We start from the raw sequence: 21,443 nt of genomic DNA on the forward strand, positions 1-21,443 counted from the left end.
CCATAAAAGACATATTCAAGGTAAAATTTTATGAAAACACTGAATGCTTATTTCTGGGTACTTCCCCTTCTGAACGATTGTTGGATGAGGTCAGAGCTTGGGGGAGACCACCCTAATTTGGATAGCATGAGAGAGATCTTTCTGCCCAGGAGGAAGAAAGTAAATGGCTAGAAGAATTTTGAATATAACTCTTCCTAGAAAAGTATAAACAGCCTGAGCATTTACACATACACACGTAAGTGCACATACACACACATGAACACACACACACACACACACATCTCTTCTCTCCCTTTACTTGTTAATATTACTTTTATCTTTTACCCTTCTGATCAAAAAGTGCTGGAGGCTACTACTACAGAAACCTGAGGCCCCTCACAGACACACCTGAGTTTCTTATTGGCATCATCAGAAGGCACACACTGTACATTCTGTTCTTTCTGGACAGTGACACACAGAAGCAAACACTAACATGTTACTCTTTAATAATTTCCATGTGGTCGTTTGTACCTGAATGTGAGAAACACCCTTCAAAGCTTTTGATAGAGGCTGCAAAAAATCAGCCAAAGCTAAGTGAATGTCCACCATTCATTTGCCAGGAATGTATTTTGCTGTCTATTTCACAAGGGTTTCTCCTATTTGGTATGATTGTGGACACTAGAGAGGAAAGTTTGCAGCCCAAATGGGTCACAGTGATCCCTGTTGAGTGAAAGATCACTGAGAAGCCAAATCTGATGAAAACTGTCATGCCCAATGCCCAGTGCTGCTGTCGTAGCCTGATGTTCTGCATCCCGAAACTTGGTACTCCAAGATCAGGTGGCAGTCAAGTGAATACACAAAAATCCCTGCTATTTAGGATAATAGGTACATTGTTGATAAGTGGATAATACAAAAAGAATAGGTAACATTTATAAAGAACTAATTTTTTTTATTATACTTTAAGTTCTGGGATACATGTGCAGAACGTGCAGGTTTGTTATGTAGGTATACACATGCCATGGTGGTTTGCTGCACCCATCACCCCATCATCTACATTAGGTATTTATCCTAATGCTATCCCTCCCCTAGCTCCCCACCCCCTAGGGGGCCCTGGTGTGTGATGTTCCCCTCCCTGTGTTCATGTGTTGTCATTGTTCAACTCCCACTTATAAGTGAGAACATGTGGTGTTTGGTTTTCTGTTCCTGTGTTAGTTTGCTGAAAATGATGGTTTCCAGCATCATCCATGTCCCTACAAAGAACATGAATTCATCCTTTTTTATGGCTGCATAGTATTCCATGGTGTATATGTGCCACATTTTCTTTATCCAGTCTATCAATGATGGGCATTTGGGTTGGTTCCAAGTCTTTACTATTATTGTGAACAGTGCTACAGTAAACATACATGTGCATGTGTTTTTATAGTAGAATGATTTATAATCTTTTGGGTATATACCCAATAATGGGATTGCTTGGTCAAATGGTATTTCTGGTTCTAGATCCTTGAGGAACTGCCACACTGTCTTCCACCGTGGTTGAACTAATTTACATTCCCACTAACTGTAAAAGCATTCCTGTTTCTCCACATCCTCTCCAGCATCTGTTGTTTCCTGACTTTTTAATGATAGCCATTCTTACTGGTGTGAGGTGGTATCTTATTGTGGTTTTGATTTGCATTTCTCTAATGACCAGTGATGATGAGCTTTTATTCATATGTTCATTGGCTGCATACATGTCTTCTTTTGAGAAGTGTCTTTTCATGCCCGTTGGCCACTTTTTGATGTTTTTTTTATTCTTGTAAATTTGTTTAAGTTCTTTGTAGATTCTGGATATTAGCCCTTTGTCAGATGGATAAATTGCAAAAGTTTTGTCCCATTCTGTAGGTTGTCTGTTCACTCCGATGATAGTTTCTTTTGCTGTGCAGAAGCTCTTTAGTTTAATTAGATCCCATTTGTTAATTTTGGCTTTTGTTGCCATTGCTTTTGGTGTTTTAGTCACGAAGTCTTTGCCCATAACCTATGTCCCAAATGGTATTGCCTTGGTTTTCTTCTAGGGTTTTTATGGTTTTAGGTCTTATGTCCAAGTCTTTAATCCATCTTGAGTTAATTTTTGTATAAGGTGTAAGGAAATGATCCAGTTTGCATTTTCTGCATTGGCTAACAGGTTTCCCAACACCATTTGTTAAATAGGGAATCCTTTCCTCATTGCTTGTTTTTGTCAGGTTTGTCAAAGATCAGATGGTTGTAGATGTGTGGTGTTATTTCTGGAGCCTCTGTTCTGTTCCATTGGTCTATATCTCTGTTTTGGTACCAGTACCATGCTGTTTTTGTTACTGTAGCCTTGTAGTATAGTTTGAAGTCAGGTAGTGTGAAGCCTCCAGCTTTGTTCTTTTTGCTTAGGATTGTCTTGGCTATATGGGTTCTTTTTTGGTTCCATATGAGATTTAAAGTGGTTTTTTCTAATTCTGTGAAAAAAGTCAATGGTAGCTTGATGGGGATAGCATTGAATCTATACATTACTTTGGGCAATATGGCCATTTTCATTATATTGATTCTTCCTATCCATGAGCATGGAATGTTTTTCCATTTGTTTCTGTCCTCTTATTTCCTTGAGCTGTGGTTTGTAGTTATCCTTGAAGATGTCCTTTGCATCCCTTGTAAGTTGTATTCCTAGGTATTTTACTCTCTTTGTAGCAATTGTGAATGAGAGTTCACTCATGATTTGGCTCTCTCTTTGTCTGTTATAGATGTATAGGAATGACTGTGATTTTTGCACATTGATTTTGTAACCTGAGATTTTGCTGAAGTTGCTTATCGGCTTAAGGAGATTTTGGGCTGAGACGAATATACAAGCATGTTGTCTGCAAACAGAGACAATTTGACTTCCTCCCTTCCTATTTGAATACCCTTTGTTTCTTTTTCTTGCCTGATTGCCCTGGCCAGAACTCAAGGGCAAAATAACCAGCTAGCATAATAATGACAGGATCAAATTTACACATAACAATATTAACCTTAAATTTAAATGGGCTAAATTCCTCAATTAAAAGACACAGACTGGCAAATTGGATAAAGAGTCAAGACCCATCTGTGTGCTGTATTCAGGAGACCCATCTCACGTGCAAAGACACATATAGGCTCAAAATAAAGGGATGGAGGAATATTGACCAAGCAAATGGAAAGCAAAAAAAAAAAAAAAAAAAGCAGGGGTTGGTATCCTAGTCTCTCATAAAACAGACTTTAAACCAACAAAGATAAAAAAAGACAAGGGTATTACATAATGGTAAATGGATCAATGCAAGAAGAAAAGTTAACTTCCTAAATATATATGCACCCAATACAGGAGCACCCAGATTCATAAAGCAAGTTCTTAGAGACCCACAAAGAGACCTAAACACCCACACAATAATAGTGGAAGACTTTCCCCACTGTCAATATTAAACAAATCAATGAGACAGAAAATTAACAAGTATATCCAGGACTTGAACTCATCTCTGGACCAAGTGGATCCAATAGAAATCTACAGAACTCTCCACCCCAAGTCAACTGAATATACATTCTTCTCAGCACTACATCGCATGTATTCTAAAATTGACAACATAATTGGAAGTAAAACAATCCACAGCAAATGGAAAAGAATGGAAATCATAACCAATAGTCTCTCAGACCACAGTGCAATCAAATTAGAACTCAGGATTAAGAAACTCACTCAAACCATACAACTACATGGAAAGTAAACAACCTGCTCCTGAATGACTGCTGGGTAAATAATGAAATTAAGACAGAAATAAGTAAGTTCTTTGAAACCAATGAGAACAAAGACATAGCATACCAGAATCCCTGGGACACAGCTAAAGCAGTGTTTAAAGGGAAATTTATAGCACTAAATGTCCGCAGGAGAAAGCAGGAAAGATCTAAAATCAACACACTAACATCACTATTGAAAGAACTAGAGAAGCAAAAGCAAACAAATTCAAAAGCTAGCAGAAGACAAGAAATAACTAAGATCAGAGCAGAACTGAAGGAGATAAAGACACAAAATGCCCTTCAAAAAAATCAGTGAATCCAGGAGCTGGTTTTTGGAAAAGATTAACAAAATAGACCACTAGTCAGACTAATAAAGAAGAAAAGAGAGAAGAATCAAATAGACAAAATAAAAAATGATAGAAGGAATATCACCTCTGATCTCACAGAAATACAAACTACCATCAGAGAATGCTGTTAACACCTCTACACAAATAAACTAGAAAATCTGAAAGAAATGGATAAATTCCTGGACATATACACCCTCCCATGACTAAACCAGGAAGAAGTCAAATTCCTGAACAGACCAATAACAAGTTTTGAAATTGAGGCAGTAATTAATAGCCTACTAACCAAAAAAAAGCCCAGGACCAGATGGATTCATAGCCGAATTCTATCATAGGTACAAAGAGGAGCTGGTACCATTCCTTCTGAAACTATTCCAAACAATAGAAAAAGAGGGAGTCCTCCCTAACTCATTTTATAAGGCCAGCAACATCCTGATACCAAAACCTGGCAGAGACACAACAAAAAAGAAAATGTCAGGCCAATATCCCTGGTGAACATCTATGCAAAAATCATCAATAAAATACTGGCAAACCGAATTCAGCAGCACATCAAAAAGCTTATCCACCATGATCAAGTCGGCTCCATCCCTGGGTTGCAAGGCTGGTTCAACATACGCAAATCAATAAATGATGTAATCCGTCACGTAAACAGAACCAATAACAAAACCACATGATTATCTCAATAGATGCAGAAAGGGTTTTCGATAAAATTCAACATCCATTCATGCTAAAACTCTCAATAAACTAGGTATTGATGAAACATACCTCAAAATAGTAAGAGCTATTTATGACAAACCCACAGCCGGTATCATACTGAATAGGCAAAAGCTGAAGTGTTCCCTTTGAAAACCGGTGTAAGACAAAGATGCTCTCTCTCACCACTCCTGTTCTACATAGTATGAAGAACTAATTTTGAGCTGGGCAGTAAATTAAGTGCCTAATCTCAATTGCCACTGCTGTTTAGAATACCTACACAATAGATAAGAAACCCAGAATGCAGGGAGATTAAGTAATGTTACTAGTGCACAGCAGCCAGAATTACATCTCAGGCAATCTGACCCCAGAGCCTGTGCTCATTTCCACAACACTGGACATCCTGATTAGGGGCCTGATGTTGTTGTTGTGAGAGTGTGTGTGTGTGTGTGTTTATGTAAGGCTTCTACTGGACTCATTTTTTTCAAAACACCAATGAATCATATTCTTTCTCTTTTTAACATTCAGCAAACCAGGAAGGTCAAGAAGGGAGAACATAGGCTAAAAATATTCTAAAATAAACCTAAGGTGTAGCATGAAACCCTATAAGCAAGAAATGGAATGTTTTGGTTACTAGGCGGTCCCCTGTTCTTGGAACTGTTGTCTATGTCTGAGATGGTTTTTTTAATCAGCTGCTGAAAATGTCAGAGATGACTGTGGTATATACTCATCAGTGGTAAATGTGAGGAGTTTTATTCTTGCCCTTGTTTTATTTTAACACATTTTCCCATATCATTCTAATAATATCTTTGACAGCTTTAAAGGAGATTTTTTGATTTTGTTTTAATACTAAGTTATCTGTTCTCTTAGACCCTTTTTAAATGGGAGAAGGTAAGGAATTGTGTGATACTTCTGTAAACTGCTTTTAAGTTTTACAAAGCACCTTCATACCCAGTATCTCCCTAAATTCTCAAAGCAGTCCAGAAAGGAAGTTCTACTATCCCTATTTGACAAATAAGGCAACTGAGAGACAGACCTTGATGTATATACTTATGGCCTCTGCTAGTGAGTTGCATAGTGAGGACTGTGAGTTCCCAGGAGGCAGAGACCTTGTTTAATAATCCTTATAGCAAGCGTCTAAAGCAATGTCTAGCACACAGGAAACAGTAAATGTTGCTGAATGAACTAATGAATGGGACTCAAATACAACACTTTTGCTAGTGCCAGACTCTGAAGTGTGGCCTATACCAGTGCTTTCATTTATTAAACACCAATTTATTGAGTGCCTGAGTAGTAAGAAACACTGGGTAACTTCTCATTTCAGTTACTGAGCCCAATAAGTTGCTTGGCCTTCCACTGGACTTTCTGATGCTCGGTGGAAACTCCTTGAGGGTAGGACCTTGCTGATGGACCGGTTGTCAATCAACATAGTAGACTGCATTTAATGCTTTCAAATAAAGATGGCTTGAACATTTATTCTGCAAAGAGTTTAAAATCAAATAAAGAAAACTTAGGTGGAGTGGCTTCTGAGGAGATACTTCCAAGAAAAGACCAAAAATGAAAAGGCTTTTTTCTGTCATCCTTCACTGTGTTGCAGTCTGAGGCTGTGTGCTTGAAGAGCTCTGGCTCATATTTTGGTGCTACTGACAAACATCTCAAAGAATCAGTGGTTGAGGCCAAGGAAATAGTGTTTAAAAATAAGCTATTAATAAAACACTTAAAAGGAAAACAGCAGCCACTTCCAGATTATGGGTTTTTACCACAAGAACCACCAGTAATGGTTTAGAGAGCAATGAAGGGTGAAAAAAAATGTGAATACTCATTCTTTATGGGAGTGGGTATCTATTTCATTTGGAATATCCTGTTCTAAATGCAGGATTGCTCTTTCTTAAATGAGAAAAATGCATGTTTTCAAAATCTGAATCAGAACATTGTATTCTTTGAGATCTGTAAATTCTTTCATAGCAGTTGCTTGATGACACTCATTTATAGAATTATAGGTAATTTTGAGATTTCATATCATTTTGGAAAATGTAGTTAAATCTCAGTTATTCAAAACATAACAAATGGAAGCACTTGTACAACTGCCCGTGTTACTTTATTCAGCCTAAGACATTATCAAGGTTATAGCAGACATCTTTTTAAAGAGCAATCTTGGCTATGTCTTAGAAGAACAACATATTCACTTCAATTTCACTTACTCCCAGTATCTACATTGTATAATGATGAAAAGTAATAATTGTTTAGAATAGAATTTCTCAAAATCTAGTTTTTATACCAACTGCACTTTTAAAAATGTAGTTTACCAGATTCTATTCATCACAATCTATGATGATAGGGCCTAGGAATCCCCACTTAAAATAACAACTTAAAGTGATGATTTTGCACATTAAAGTTTAAGAACTATAGGTCTACAGTGACAGACTCTGCATTATTTTCTCCAGTATCAGAGGACAACAAATTATACTTTGAGACTCTACTTCCTGAGGTTAAAAAAAAAAGAATTAATGTGATTCTAAAAATGAAAACAAAATAGCTTTTCTTTATAATCAATTTAATTATTAAATTAAGTTACTAGCCCATTCATTAAGCATTCCAGTTAATTTGGATTTACCATAAATAGAAATGTAAGAGGCTAACTGAGAAAATGGATTTGTGGTAAACCAATACAAAGTATATTAATGAATGCTTCTTTGAGTTGTACTCAGGACAGCATTAAGAAGTGAAGCTTTCTTTGGTAACATTTGATGTTCTCTTTTTAGAAACTTGTGAAGTTTCCCCATTTCTGAGTTGAAAGGAAATGACAAATTGCTCTAACACTTTTCCAGCCTTTTGTTAACTTTACTTGATTATCAAAAGTCAATGCTCTTTGCTCCTTCCTTTCATGGCTTTAAGTGCTATTAAGTGTCTAATTCTTTACGTCTTGACATTTAGTGCCCCAAGGCACCTTATGGCCTGAGTAGATGAAGGGTGTCAATATAATGTGTCTCATAGTTCTGGGTCTATTTCTTAAGCATTTAGGATGTGAGTATCACTGTCCCCCTTCTCCATAGGGCAGAGATGTAACATTGACATTGATGAGTGTGCCTCCAATCCCTGTCGCAAGGGTGCAACATGTGTCAATGGTGTGAATGGTTTCCGCTGTATATGCCCTGAGGGGCCCCATCACCCCAGCTGCTACTCACAGGTGAACGAATGCCTGAGCAATCCCTGCATCCATGGAAACTGTACTGGAGGTCTCAGTGGGTGAGTAGCTGCCCCGTGTAATAGTTTCTTTTTGACCTGTGTTAAGCCAGTTGGTTTGTAGTACTGGTGACAGCCTGAAGTTGTCAGATGGGGTCTTGAGCTGAAACATTGCTGAAGATTTGGTAGTCTGCATCAAAGCCTTCTGAATTACCACTTCATCCATGGAAGCTGGCCCCTCCCTTCCATAAGTGAGGACCTAGGTGGAATGTAAGGAGTAATGTCTCCCTTATATGGGTCATTAGCAAGGACCCCATGGGAGGAACCCAGACTCATTGTATGACTCTTTGGCAGTTATGTTTTTAGTATGTATTACCAGAATGATTTCTGAGGAATGTTCTAGCCTTTGATTTTTTTTTCCCCCTGCTTAAACATAACTCAGCTCTGTTCTGTCACAGTGCCAGTGTGTGATCTGAAGTAGGGCCGCTTCAGCCAACTTTAGAAGTGATGCTGATAAAACATTGACAGTTTTTAAGCCCCTTAGACTTGTGTGATATGTTAGTAATTTTCTAGAATCATAGAGTGACCTTAGGTCCCATGAGTTGCTCTTATACTCTTGCTGTGTTTACCTTAGGATATGGCTTTGGACATTTTCTTTTGCCAAACTTCAAAAGTTGAAAGAATAAAGAGTGTTTTTAGAGGCAAATGGAAAATAAAGTTATTTTTAAATGAATTAACTCAGTATTGCTGTTTCAGAATATGGCAGTTTTGAAGACACCCTTATCCATCTTTTTACTTAAAGATCTCCCGATAAGAAAGCTATCGTTTCCTGATATCACATCCTAAGTGTTAGTGATATTCAAATTGGAGATTGTATTACATTTCAAATGCCTTCATTCTTGCGCCTTTTCCTGCAGAATACCCTAGGTGCTTTCTGAAGCCAAGTTTCAGGTCAGAACTAAGCATGACTCAGATATGAAATATCCCAGGAGCATCCTAGAGTGGCTTAGGGTCTCTGACAGTGACCTAGGTCTCTATTTTGCACCAAAAACTAATGATCTTAACGTTTGCTTCACTTTACTTTTATGTACAATAAAATACATCGTGCAGATTTATCCATGATATTGTTTCCTTCAGAGTGGCCCAATATATTGTACAAACCATTGTTTACACAAGAAATTTCATTATAATTTCACTAACTTAGTGAGCCAGGAAAGCACCAACAAGGTTTCTTTACTGGATACACCCGATGGGCCCACATGGTACACACCGTGTGCAAGGTGATGCAAGGATAGTTCCATGAAAGAGAAATGAGATCAGTTTGTCCCATTTCTTCATCAAGTCCTATATTTCACTCTATGACTCAATCACATTTATACCTCGTATAGTAAAAAGTTTTATCTTCTTTCAGATATAAGTGCCTCTGTGATGCAGGCTGGGTTGGCATCAACTGTGAAGTGGACAAAAATGAATGCCTTTCTAACCCATGCCAGAATGGAGGAACTTGTGACGATCTGGTGAACGGATACCGGTGTACTTGCCCGAAGGGCTTTAAAGGTGAAACAGAAGTACATCTTTCCATGTCTGCTCTTTGTCCTCTTGTTGTTACATACTGCTTCACTCACTCCTTAGCTTCCTTTTCTCTTTTTTCATTCATTCATGTAGCAAACATATTGAGCAATTACAACCTGTAAGGCACCTGGGAACAAAAACATGAATAGCTATAATTTGTACCTTCAGCCTAGCAGAGAGGTAACCTATGAAAACAGTAATATTTAAAATGAGCGGTTAAGACTTTAGTTTTACAGCTTTGGCCAAGTGTCTAATTGAAAGCTTCCTGGTCTAGGTATGAGTCTGTGATAGTTCAAATGGATGTATAGAAGTAAAATGAAAATATTATGCCTACTATAATTAAGACAGTAGTAATATCAAGGAAGAATCCACATGTTCAGAACTCTTTCAACAGACTTTTTTACACATTGAGATATTCTTAGGTACTTAGTCATCTTTGGTCTACATCAGAGGTCCTCAGTCCTCAGGCCGCAGATCAGTACCTGTCTGTGGCCTGTTAGGAACCAGGCCACGCAGCAGGAGGTGAGCACCCGGTCAGGGAGCAAAGCTTCATCTGTATTTATAGCCACTCCCCATCGCTCACATTGCTGCCTGAGCTCCACCTCTGTCAGATCAGTGGTGGCGTTAGACTCTCATAGGAGTGCAAACCCTATTGTGAACTGCACATGTGAGGGATCTAGGTTGTGTTCTTCTTAAAAGAATCTAATGCCTGATGATCTGTCACTGTCTCCCATGACCTCCAGATGGGACTGTCTAGTTGCAGGAAAACAAGCTCAGGGCTCCCACTGATTCTACATTATAGTGAGTTGTAAAACTGTTTCATTATATATTATAGTGTAATATTATAATAATAAAGGTACACAATAAATGTTATGTGCTTGAATCATCATCCTGAAACCATCCCCCCCAATCCCAGTTCATGGAAAAATTGTCTTCCACGAAACCAGTCCCTGGTGCCAAAAAAGTTGAGGGACTGCTGGCCTACACAACAAATGTATAGTCATGGGAATTGTGTAAAATCCGTTTCTTGAGTTATCACTGTTGTATTTCTACCATCAATTTTCTCTTGGAAGCTCACAAAAGAGACATATATGGGTAAATCATTGTATTTGCACTCATCTATCCACTTATTCATTGATTTCCTCCCTCTCAAATATTGTGCCGTGCTATTGTAATACATCAGCATGTTTTAGAGCCACTTTATTTGATTACTTGAAATTTTCCTGAGACCGTATTTCAGCCATTAATTTTCTGATATATTACACTGGCAAAGAAACTTGTAGATTTCAAAACACTTTTGTTTCTTTATTTTGTGAGACTTATTTACCAGTGAACAAAATAAAATTCAAAAGGTAAAATCCCAAGTTATATGCCCAGTGAGCAGCAGAATACTCCTTGAACCCATACCTCTGTACTCCTGGACCATGTTTTCTTGTCCACAGTGCCATACTCTATCTTAAGGCTATGTGCCAGGCCCTACTGGAGAGACAGAGGTGTGCAGTATTTGGGTACTGTCCTGTCCCCATTAATCTTTTATTCATTTTATCCTTTTCTTAGTGGGAGAAGGTTTCATGCCTTGAATCAGGAAAAAACAGCTTTGTAACTTCAGGAAGTACCACATGGGTGGTAGACACTGGGCCTATGCAAAAGTGGGAATAAATCAGAGGCTTTGATTAATGTATTAAAAAACATCATCCCTTTTCCTGACCAGAAATGTTGTATACAAAGGGTTTATGTTTATCATTCAGCAAGCTGTTGGCTGGGTGCAGTGGCTCACACCTGTAATCCCAGCATTTTGGGAGGCTGAGGTGGGAGGATCGCTTGAGCCCAGAAGTTTGAGACCAGCCTGGGCAACATAATGAGACCTCATCTCTACAAAAAATTTTAAAAATCAAATGGGTGTGATGGTATGCACCTGTGGTTCCAGCTACTAAGGAGGCTTAGGTGGGAGGATTGCTGAGCCCGAGAGGTCCAGGCTGCAGTGAGCCATGATTACACAGCTGTACTCCAGCCTGAATGACAGAGGGAAATCCCTGTCTCAAAAATAAATAAATGTTAAATAGATCATGCAACAAGCTTTTGAACCAAGAACTTCATTATTGAGAAGTTATTTGTATTTGGAGAGGCATTAGGCTTTCAGACCATTATAATAAACTGTTTTTCCATTCATCTTTTCAACTAATTGACTGCTGTCATTTACTGACTGTATGTCAGGGACGTGGCGCTGAAATGAATGAACAGGTATTTCAGTGGCCTGAAGAAGTGAGTGCAGTTTCTGATGTATTCAATTTTTACCCCCAAGAGAATTGGTTAGACATTGAGATAGTGAGGCTGTCAGAAAATTTTACTGTTTTTGGTGTATCCCTTTTGTCTACAGGCTATAACTGCCAGGTGAATATTGATGAATGCGCCTCAAATCCATGCCTGAACCAAGGAACCTGCTTTGATGACATAAGTGGCTACACTTGCCACTGTGTGCTGCCATACACAGGTGGGTCCTGGAGTGCCAGCAGGGACCAGAAGAGATACTTGGCCTTGCTTTGGCAATGCCTAAGTCTCAGTGCCCAGGTCTGTGGGGCTGCAATGCTGCTCCGAGGACTCACTCCTCAGTTGTCCTTCCTGCCTGTACTGACTGGATCTTGAGCTTTGAAAAAACACTGTGGCCTCCTAAGATGCAAGTGGTTGACAGTTATTTGCCTTCATTGTGCTTTAGTATTTGAAAAAAAAATTTTTTTTAATTGTATATGGCTGGAACCTGGCACATAGCTGATGGTTATCATTCGAATGTTTCCAGGACATTAGCTATTTGTCTTAGTTTCAATAATACAGCTACCATTTATTGGTAATTTACTATGTGCCAGATACTTTTGTACTTTGGGTTCTTTAATGTATTCCTCAATAATTCAGCAATGTAGAAGTTCCTATTGCCATTTTAAACATGAGGAGGCTGAGACAAAGGGAGCTTGCTTGCTCAAGGTCATATAGGTAAGTGGTACATATAGGATTTACCTGTAAGTCTCTTTGAATCTGAAGCTTTTCCTCTTAATGGCCTTTTTACTTCCCACATTCAGTACCGCTACATCTCACTCAGAGGTGTCACTCCTTCGATGGCTGTTACAACTGAGAAGACGTGAGTGTGACTGCATGTCACATAACTGTTCTTTGTTTTGAAGGTGTTATGTTTGGAGTGTGCTTGGGACATTTATTCTTTGTTTTTACTGACTTATTATTGCCTTCTTGTGATTGGTTATATTTCTATGGCTTGTTTATCTTCTCTTCCATCTATTTTTTTCATTCAGAGGGAACAAAACACAAACATGTACAATAACTTTGCCTGTTTCATCAGGTTGCGGCATGCAGTCAGGAGCATAGCTGGGTTATTACTTCCCTGGAGTCTTGAGTTGTTAACAGCAGATGGTAATAGTGACTCTTAAGTTGTGCAGAGTAGCAGAATAGCCATAGCATGACTGTGTTACCTCAAAGACTTGATAGTACATTGTTACCGCTTCCCCTCTAGAAGAAATATTGATGTAGGGAAACTACATTTAACAGGCCTAGTTCATAAAATCACATTATAGGAAGTCCCTAACTATCTTGCCCAAGGTCACACAGTTAGCAGTGTCAGAGCCAATGCTGAAAAGACTGGGGTTTCTCCATTTCCAAAGCCTCTTAATCAGGACTTTTGACTTGAATTCTGAGAACATCCTTGGGATACAACTTGGGAAATTTTCATTTTCTTTCCTGTTTATCTGTCATAAATTCTCTTATTTACTTTCCAGGCAAGAATTGTCAAGCAGTATTGGCGCCGTGTTCCCCAAATCCTTGTGAGAATGCTGCTGTTTGCAAAGAGTCACCAAATTTTGACAGTTACACCTGTTTATGTGCTCCTGGCTGGCAAGGTAACAACATGGGCATGGAAAAGCCAAAAACATGCATTCTGAACTTTAAACAAAGTGGTCAGGTCATCAGATGATATGGAAGGCCCTGCTGGTCTTCTGATACCTGTCCATCTTGTCAAGAGCACAGGTTTTACACAGGAGCTGCTAACTGGAATGGCTTAGAAAGCCTTTCCATTGTCTGTGTCTTTGGGGCCCCCTAGTGGCTGGAAGGCTGCAACCCAAGACTTGAGCCATGATGTTCATTCTACAGGCTGTTTTAGCACTTTGGCATCAACTTCCTAGGCGACAGGAGTATTCCTGGAACTTTCTAAAGCAGGGGACCAACCAATTTGTCTGTGGAGTAGCTCCATGCACCCCAACTAAGCTCAGGTCCTGCATAGATTTTTGTGGAAAGCAGCTTCTAAGGACTAGGTCATTTATTGTCCTTGTGTTTCTAGGTCAGCAGTGTACCATTGACATTGATGAGTGTATCTCCAAGCCCTGCATGAACCATGGTCTCTGCCATAACACCCAGGGTAGCTACGTGTGTGAATGCCCACCAGGCTTCAGTGGTATGGACTGTGAGGAGGACATCGATGACTGCCTTGCCAGTAAGTATGCCAGTCAGCTCCTAAGACCCCTCAGGAGAGGAAGCAGAAAAGAGCTCAGTGGAGGCTGCTGCCTCTCATGCCTGACTTTGGCCATACTGGTCATTTATCCAGCATATTTAATAATAGTGTTTTAATTCTTCCTTTTGAAGCTAGTGTCCTTGGGAGTTGAGGCAGTGGACATATTTTAAGCATTCCCTTTAATTTGTAAACATTGAAAATGGGAGGGCAGTGCTTTGATAGTGTTTTTTTTAAAAAACAGATTTATTGAAGTATAATTAATGTACATTAAATGGCAAATATTATCAGTGTACAATTTGACACATTTTGACATATGGCAACTGAAACTATCACCCAAAATAATAAAACATATTTATCACCCTAAAAGTATCTCCATCCCATTGCAATTTAATTTTCTCTCTCTTTCTTGCCCGTGAAGCCACAGATTTACCTTCTGTCACTATAGACTATTAGTTGGCAATGTTTATCATTTTATATAAATGCAATCAGATAAGCATACATTTTTTGGGGGGGGGAGAGGTTCTGTTTTAATGAGCATAGATCCATCCACGTTGTTTGTATTAATAGTTCATTCTAGTTTATTGTTGTGCAGTATTTCATTGTATGGACACAGTAAAGTTCATTCATTGATGCCCATTTGGGTGTTTTCCCATTTGGGGATATTACAAATGAAGTTGCTATGAATGAGTCTTTGTGTAGACATATGGTTTTATTTCTCTTGAGTAAAATCTAGGAGTAGAATTGGTGAGTCACGTGGTAAGTGTATTTTCACTTTTTAAGAAATTGCCAAAACGTTTTCCAAGGTGATTGTACTATTTTTGTTCTCACCAGAGTTGTATGAAAGTTTTATTTGAACCGTATGCTCACAAACACTTGGTGCTATCAGTCATTTTAAATTTAGCTCTTCTAGTGGGTATATAGTGGTATATCATTGTGATTTTAATTTGTGTTATTCTCTTTGCTAATGGTGTTAAGCATCGTTTCATGTGCTCTTTGCCCATCTGCACATCTTTGCTGGTGAAATGTCTGTTTACATCTTCGAACTCAAAAAGACAACCCATTTGAAATAATTGGGTTGTCTTCTTGAGTTCAAAGAGTTTTATATATTTCTAGATAAGAATTCTTTGACAGGTGTTTGTTTCCCAACTATTTCCTCCCAAATTATAGCTTCTCTTTTGATTTTCTTTTGAAGAGGAAGATGTTAACACTGATGAAATTCAGTGTACTTATGTTTTTCTTTATAGTTCATGCTTCATGTCTTGTTTAACAAATCTTCACCTAATCCAAACTCAAGGTTTATCTACTGTGATTTCTTCTAAAAGTTGTATAATTTTAGATCTTTTATTTTAGTCTGTGATCTATTTTGAGTTAATTTTTTCATGTTGTGTGACTTGAAAGTCAAGTTTAGTTTTTTTTGTTTGTTATTCTGTTTTTTCCTAACTATACTAAACTAACTTCTTATTAGTTGTAGGTTCCTAGGTTATCCTCTAGATTAGTTTAGATTGCTAGGATTTTCTACAGATACAGTCATGCTGTCTATAAATAAAGATAACCTTTATGCCTTTAATTTCTTTTCATTCCCTGTATGCCTTTTATTTATTTTAGTATTATTGTAGTAAGATCTTCAATAAATGCCAAATAGAAGTGGTGAGAGAAGCCAGTCTTGTTTTTGATCCTATGGGAAAAGCAGGTAGTCTTTCACCACTAAGTAAGATGTTACCTATAAGTTTTCATAAAGGCCCTTTATCAAATTGAGAGACCTTGTACTGGTTTAAGAGGTTTTTTTTTTGTCTTTTTATAATGAATGAATGTTGATTTTTTTTTTGTATGCAATTGATTTATCTACATCTGTTGAGATGGTGATATTATTGTTTAGTCTTTTAATATAAGTAAATTATCATTAACTTTATTATTTAACATTTTGCAAATGTTAATCTTAAATTTATGAGATATATTCCACTTAGTCATTATGCATTATTCCTTTTACATGTCATTGGATTTGATTTGCCGAAATTTTGTTAAGAATTTGTATGTCTGTGTTCATGAAGGATAATGTTCTCCAGGTTTCTTGTACTGTCATTATCTGGTTGTGATGAGAGGGCGATGCTATCCTCATAGAACATACCAAGAAGTATTTCTTTCTGTTTTCTGGAAGAATATTTGTAGAACTGGTGTGTTTTCTTCCAAATACGTGATATGGAACCTTCTTTCTGGGAAGGTTTTTAACTACGAGTTTGGTTTTCCTAATACATATAATGTCATATGGGGCTATTTGTTTTTAATTGAGTTTGGTAATATCTGTCTTTCAAAGAATTATTCTAATTAATCTGTTTTGTCAAATTTGTTAACATAACATCAGTTTGTTTTATAACATTCCCTTATGGTGCTTTAATATCCATAAGATCCGTGATGGTTTCCTTCTTTTGTTTCTACTACTGGTAATTTGTCTCTTCTTTCTTTGAAGGGAAAGAATGTTTGTTTTGCAGATTTTTTTCATAGAGTGTTCTATAAATGTTACTAATTCAAATTGGATAATAGTGTTATTCAGGTCTTTTATGTCCTCCATGACTTTCTGTCTACTTATTATTCATGAAGGGATATTGAAATCTTGTATAATCATTGTATATTTGTCTGTTTCTCTAGTAATTCTGTTAGTTTTGGCTTAATGAATTTTTAAACTCTAATCTTAAGTTCATGAACATTTAGGGCTCCTATGTCCTTTTGAATAATTGACCCTTTTATCATTGTGAAATGGCCCTTTTTGAACTCTTGTCATATTTCTCTCTTTGAAGTGTACCTTGCCTGATACTGATATAGCTACTCTAGCTTTATTTTATCATTAGAGTGTGTTTTTAAAAATCCTTTTACTTCTGGCCTGTTTCTGTAAAATGGGTTTCTTTTAGAGACCATATATTGGTTCTTGTCTTTTTTCTCCAATAAGACAATATCTATTTTTTAATTCAGGTATTTAGACTGTTTAAATTTAATGTAGTTTTTTATATGACTGGCTTCAAAATATGCCATCTTGCTCTTTGCTTTGTCTGTTCTTTCTGTTTATTGTTTCCATTTTTCTCTTTTTCTGACATCTTTTGAAATAATTGAGTATTTTTTATGATTATATTTTATTTATTCATCACCACATTAGCTGTAACCTTTTTAGTAGTTATTGTAGGGATTACTGTATGCAGCTTTAATGTATTATAATGTACCATCAATCATACCGCTTTGTATAGAGGAGAAGAGCTGTACACGCACATTTACACTCCTCCTGGCCTCTCTTCTATTGTTGTTATAAAATGTATATATCATTAAACCCTTCAAATATAATAATTGAACTTTAAAAGTTCAATTATTTTTTCAAGAAATTTGAAAAATAATTTAAAAGTCTGTAAGTTACCCACATATTTTCAATTCTTGTTGGTTTTCATTCTGTTATGCAGATTTGTGTTTCCATCAGGTATCATTTTCCTCCTGTTTGAAAAAATTCCTTGAATATTTTGTGTAGTCTTTGTCTCCTGGTGATGAAGTCTTTCTGTTTTTGTGTGTCAGAAAGGTTTTTATTTGGCTATAGTTTTCAAAGATAGTTTCACAGGAAAGAGAATTCTAAATTGACTTTCTCCTTCAGCACTTTAAAGCTATCCTATTGTCTTCTACCTTGCATTATTCTGAGGAGAAATCTGCTGTTATTCAACAGTCCTTTTATTTGTTTCTTCATGTGTAATTATCTCTCCTGTGGCTGCTTTTAAGATATTCTCTTTGCCAGACATGGTGGCTCATGCCTGTAATCCCAGCACTTTGGGAGGCTGAGGTGGGCAGATTATGAAGTCAGGAGTGCGAGACCAGTCTGGTCAATATGGTGAAACCCTGTCTCTACTAAAAAATACAAAAATTAGCTGGGCATGGTGGTGGGTGCCTGTAATCCCAGCTACTCAGGAGGCTGAGGCAGGAGAATCGCTTGAACCCAGGAGCAGAGATTTCAGTGAGTTGAGATCACACCACTGCACTCCAGCCTGGGTGACAGAGTGAAACTCAAAAAAAAAAAAAGATTCTCTTTGTATAGTTTGCAAGAAAAGAAAAACAATGATATTCTCTTTCCACTGATTTTTAACAACTTGAATATCATTTTACATGTAAGCCCTGTTTTTGCAATTATAAGTTCCTTAAGAGCCATAACTACATCTTGTTTTTCATGTTCTGATTTGTATGTCCTAATTGTAGAGTGCCATGGCATGATTGTAGCTTAAAATTTGTTGGTTTATTACTATGAATATGAAGTGTTCCAAGATCAAGCTATGTGATATTTCAATTTTTATTTATTTGTTTCATAAGACTACTTTAATCTAAAAGAGAGAAAGAGAAAGAGGAGACAGAAGTGAAGCAGAGAAAGAGGATTAATTTTTATAGTTAGTATGCCTGGAAAAACATGGATATATGTATTTTGTCCTCCTCCACATACTCCACCATCACATATACCTTTTGAAAGTATTGATTTATATTCTGTGTATTGGGGCACATGTTTGATTTGCAAATGTGCAAGGGACCAATGCAAGTTTTATGACTATTAATTTTACAAAACCATTAGTGGTGATATAGGTGAATTTTATTCCAATTAACAAACAGGTTAAAAATTTCAAGCAAGTACTATTGAATTTATTTTCATAAATGGGGGAGTTGGCAAAATTTAATGAAAAGATCAGAATTATGCTGCCCTCAGCTCATTAGTTCAGGTCATTCACTTTTATAAATCTAAGATTAAATTGATGCTACTGTTCAGAGCTCTAATTCTTGTGTAATGGCTTAGATCCTTGCCAGAATGGAGGTTCCTGTGTGGATGGAGTGAATACTTTCTCCTGCCTCTGCCTTCCGGGTTTCACTGAGGATAAGTGCCAGACAGACGTGAATGAGTGTCTGAATGAACCCTGTAAGAATGGAGGGACCTGCTCTGACTACGTCAACAGTTACACTTGCAAGTGCCAGGCAGGATTTGATGGAGTCCACTGTGAGAACAACATCGATGAGTGCACTGAGAGGTGAACAACCAATCACTCGGGCATCAGCATCTTATGAGAGAAAGGGAGAAAGAGGAGGAAACTTCAGAGCATAGTGCTAGAATTGTGGAGCAGGGTTGAGGTGTCCACATGGATACCAGTCCACATTTCCAGTCCACAGGGCAATCTCCTATTGTATTGCCCAGTTCCTGATTCCTGATAAACATATATAATAGTTAGAAAGTCAAAGATGAGAAGTTGAAAAGTTTATAAGGATGTTTTATTGTTTGTTTCTTGCTTAGGGAACAGAAAGAGCTATAATTCTGTTCTGTTCTTCCCTTGGTCTCTCGTTCATTTCAAAAATCCAAAAATTCCAATTTCTCTGCAGAGATTGGAATCGTTACCACTCTTTAAGTAATTTCTGGGTGATTTGTTTCATTTCTTTTTATAATATTATGAACATGTTTGTTCTGTTTTTCTTTTATAAATATTCTATAGTGAAGAGCACTTTTCTTATAAATTAAATTGACAGAGATAAAGTGAAATGTGGTACATGAGAAAACCACAGAACTGGGTAAAACCTGGAAAACTTCACTTTCTCTAGGTATCTATAATAAGCTCAGCCTTTTAAATACTTCTAAGCCTTTGGTTATAGAAGGGAAGTGGGCACCTGAGAGCTTCTGGCAGCCAATCTAGCTTGTAAGAAAGTTTATGGGATATGGGGTACTTGGGTATTTGCCTCTGTAATATCTTAGATTCCAGAAATCTTACTTTCGGGTAGCAAGTCACAGAAACCAGATACATAGCTGATGTTGCTCTCCCTTTTTGCTTCTTAGCTCCTGTTTCAATGGTGGCACATGTGTTGATGGGGTTAACTCCTTCTCTTGCTTGTGCCCTGTGGGTTTCACTGGACCCTTCTGCCTCCATGAGATCAATGAATGCAGCTCTCATCCATGCCTGAATGAGGGAACATGTGTTGATGGCCTGGGTACCTACCACTGCACCTGCTCCTTGGGCTACACTGGAAAAAACTGTCAGGTAATTGACTTCGTTCCCATTCACTCAGCTCCTCTAGAGCAGCTGAATATTATACCTATTCACTTTCTAGTCTGAATAAGCTCTTCTAAAAGAGAAAATTGTGGATCTCAGGGATGTCCCTGAGATGAATCTAGGTAACTGCTTAATAACTTGTAGATTCCAAAATGATGACACTAGCAATGTGTTATGGATTCACAAATATAAGATCTTTAAAAGGGGCAACCAAGAACTGCAGAAAAATCCCATGTTCATGGATTGGAAGACAATTATTAAGATGGCACTGTTCCTCAAATTGCTTTACAAATTTAAGGTGATCTCTATTAAATTTCTTTTTTTTTAATTTGTTTATTTTACTTTAGGTGCATGCTATATCTGTCATTTCTCCCCATGTTATTCCTCCCCACCCTCCTCTCCCTCCCCACCCTCCGTTGTCTCTCCCCTCCCCCACTCAACTGTCCCCTGTGTGTGATGCTCCTCTCCCTGAGTCCACCTGTTCTCATTGTTCAACACCTACCTATGAGTGAGAACATATGGTGCTTGACTTTCTGTTCTTGGGTCAGTTTGCTGTGAATGATGGTTTCCAGATTCATACAAGTCCCTACAAAGGACATGAACTCATCGTTTTTTATGGCTGCGTAGTATTCCATGGTGTATATGTACCACATTTTCTTTGTCCAGTCTATCATTGATGGGCATTTGGATTGGTTCCAGGTCTTTGCTATTGTACACAGGGCTGCAATGAACATACGTGTGCGTGTGTCTTTATAGTAGAACGATTTATAGTTCTTTGGGTATATACCCAATAGTGGGATTGCTGGGTCAAATGGAATTTCTATTTCTAGTTCCTTGAGAAATCGCCACACTGTCTTACACAATGGTTGAACTAATTTACACTCCCACCAACTGTGTAAGAATGTTCCTATTTCTCCACATCCTCTCCAGCATCTGTTGTCTCCAGATTTTTTAATGATTGCCATTCTAAGTGGTGTGAGATGATAATCTCAGTGTGCTTTTGATTTGCATTTCTCTAATAACCAGTGATGATGAGCATTTTTTCATGTTTGTTGGCCTCATATATGTCCTCTTTTGAAAAGTGTCTGTTCATATCCTTCGCCCGCTTTTGAATGGGGTTGTTTGTTTTTTTCTTGTATATCTGTTTTAGTTCTTTCTAGATTCTGGATATTAGCCCTTTGTCAGATGGGTAGATTGCAAGAATTTTTTCCCATTCTGTTGGTTGCCAATTCACTCTAATGACTGTTTCTTTTGCTGTGCAGAAGCTGTGGAGTTTAATTAGATCCCATTTGTCTATCCTAGCTTTTATTGCCATTGCTTTTGGTGCTTTAGTCATGAAGTCCTTGCCTATGCCTATGTCCTGGATGGTTTTGCCTGTTTTCTTCT

At 37.6% G+C, this 21,443-nt stretch overlaps 1 protein-coding gene across 1 annotated transcript in view; it reads left to right on the forward strand.

Annotated features, from left to right (window-relative positions):
- Nucleotides 1-21,443, forward strand: part of NOTCH2 (notch receptor 2) — a 159,410-nt gene that overhangs the window by 111,091 nt on the left and 26,876 nt on the right. Inside the window, exons 13-19 of the mRNA XM_012458827.3 lie at nucleotides 7,811-8,003; nucleotides 9,352-9,497; nucleotides 11,890-12,003; nucleotides 13,292-13,411; nucleotides 13,849-14,001; nucleotides 18,821-19,049; nucleotides 19,844-20,045. Of these exons, the coding sequence (XP_012314250.2) occupies nucleotides 7,811-8,003; nucleotides 9,352-9,497; nucleotides 11,890-12,003; nucleotides 13,292-13,411; nucleotides 13,849-14,001; nucleotides 18,821-19,049; nucleotides 19,844-20,045 (1,157 nt within the window). The remainder of the gene's footprint in view (nucleotides 1-7,810; nucleotides 8,004-9,351; nucleotides 9,498-11,889; nucleotides 12,004-13,291; nucleotides 13,412-13,848; nucleotides 14,002-18,820; nucleotides 19,050-19,843; nucleotides 20,046-21,443) is intronic.

This window comes from Aotus nancymaae, unplaced genomic scaffold (genome assembly GCF_030222135.1).
Source record: "Aotus nancymaae isolate 86718 unplaced genomic scaffold, 86718_ANA_hifiasm-v0.15.2.pri h1tg000007l, whole genome shotgun sequence".
NCBI classification, from domain to species: domain Eukaryota; kingdom Metazoa; phylum Chordata; class Mammalia; order Primates; family Aotidae; genus Aotus; species Aotus nancymaae.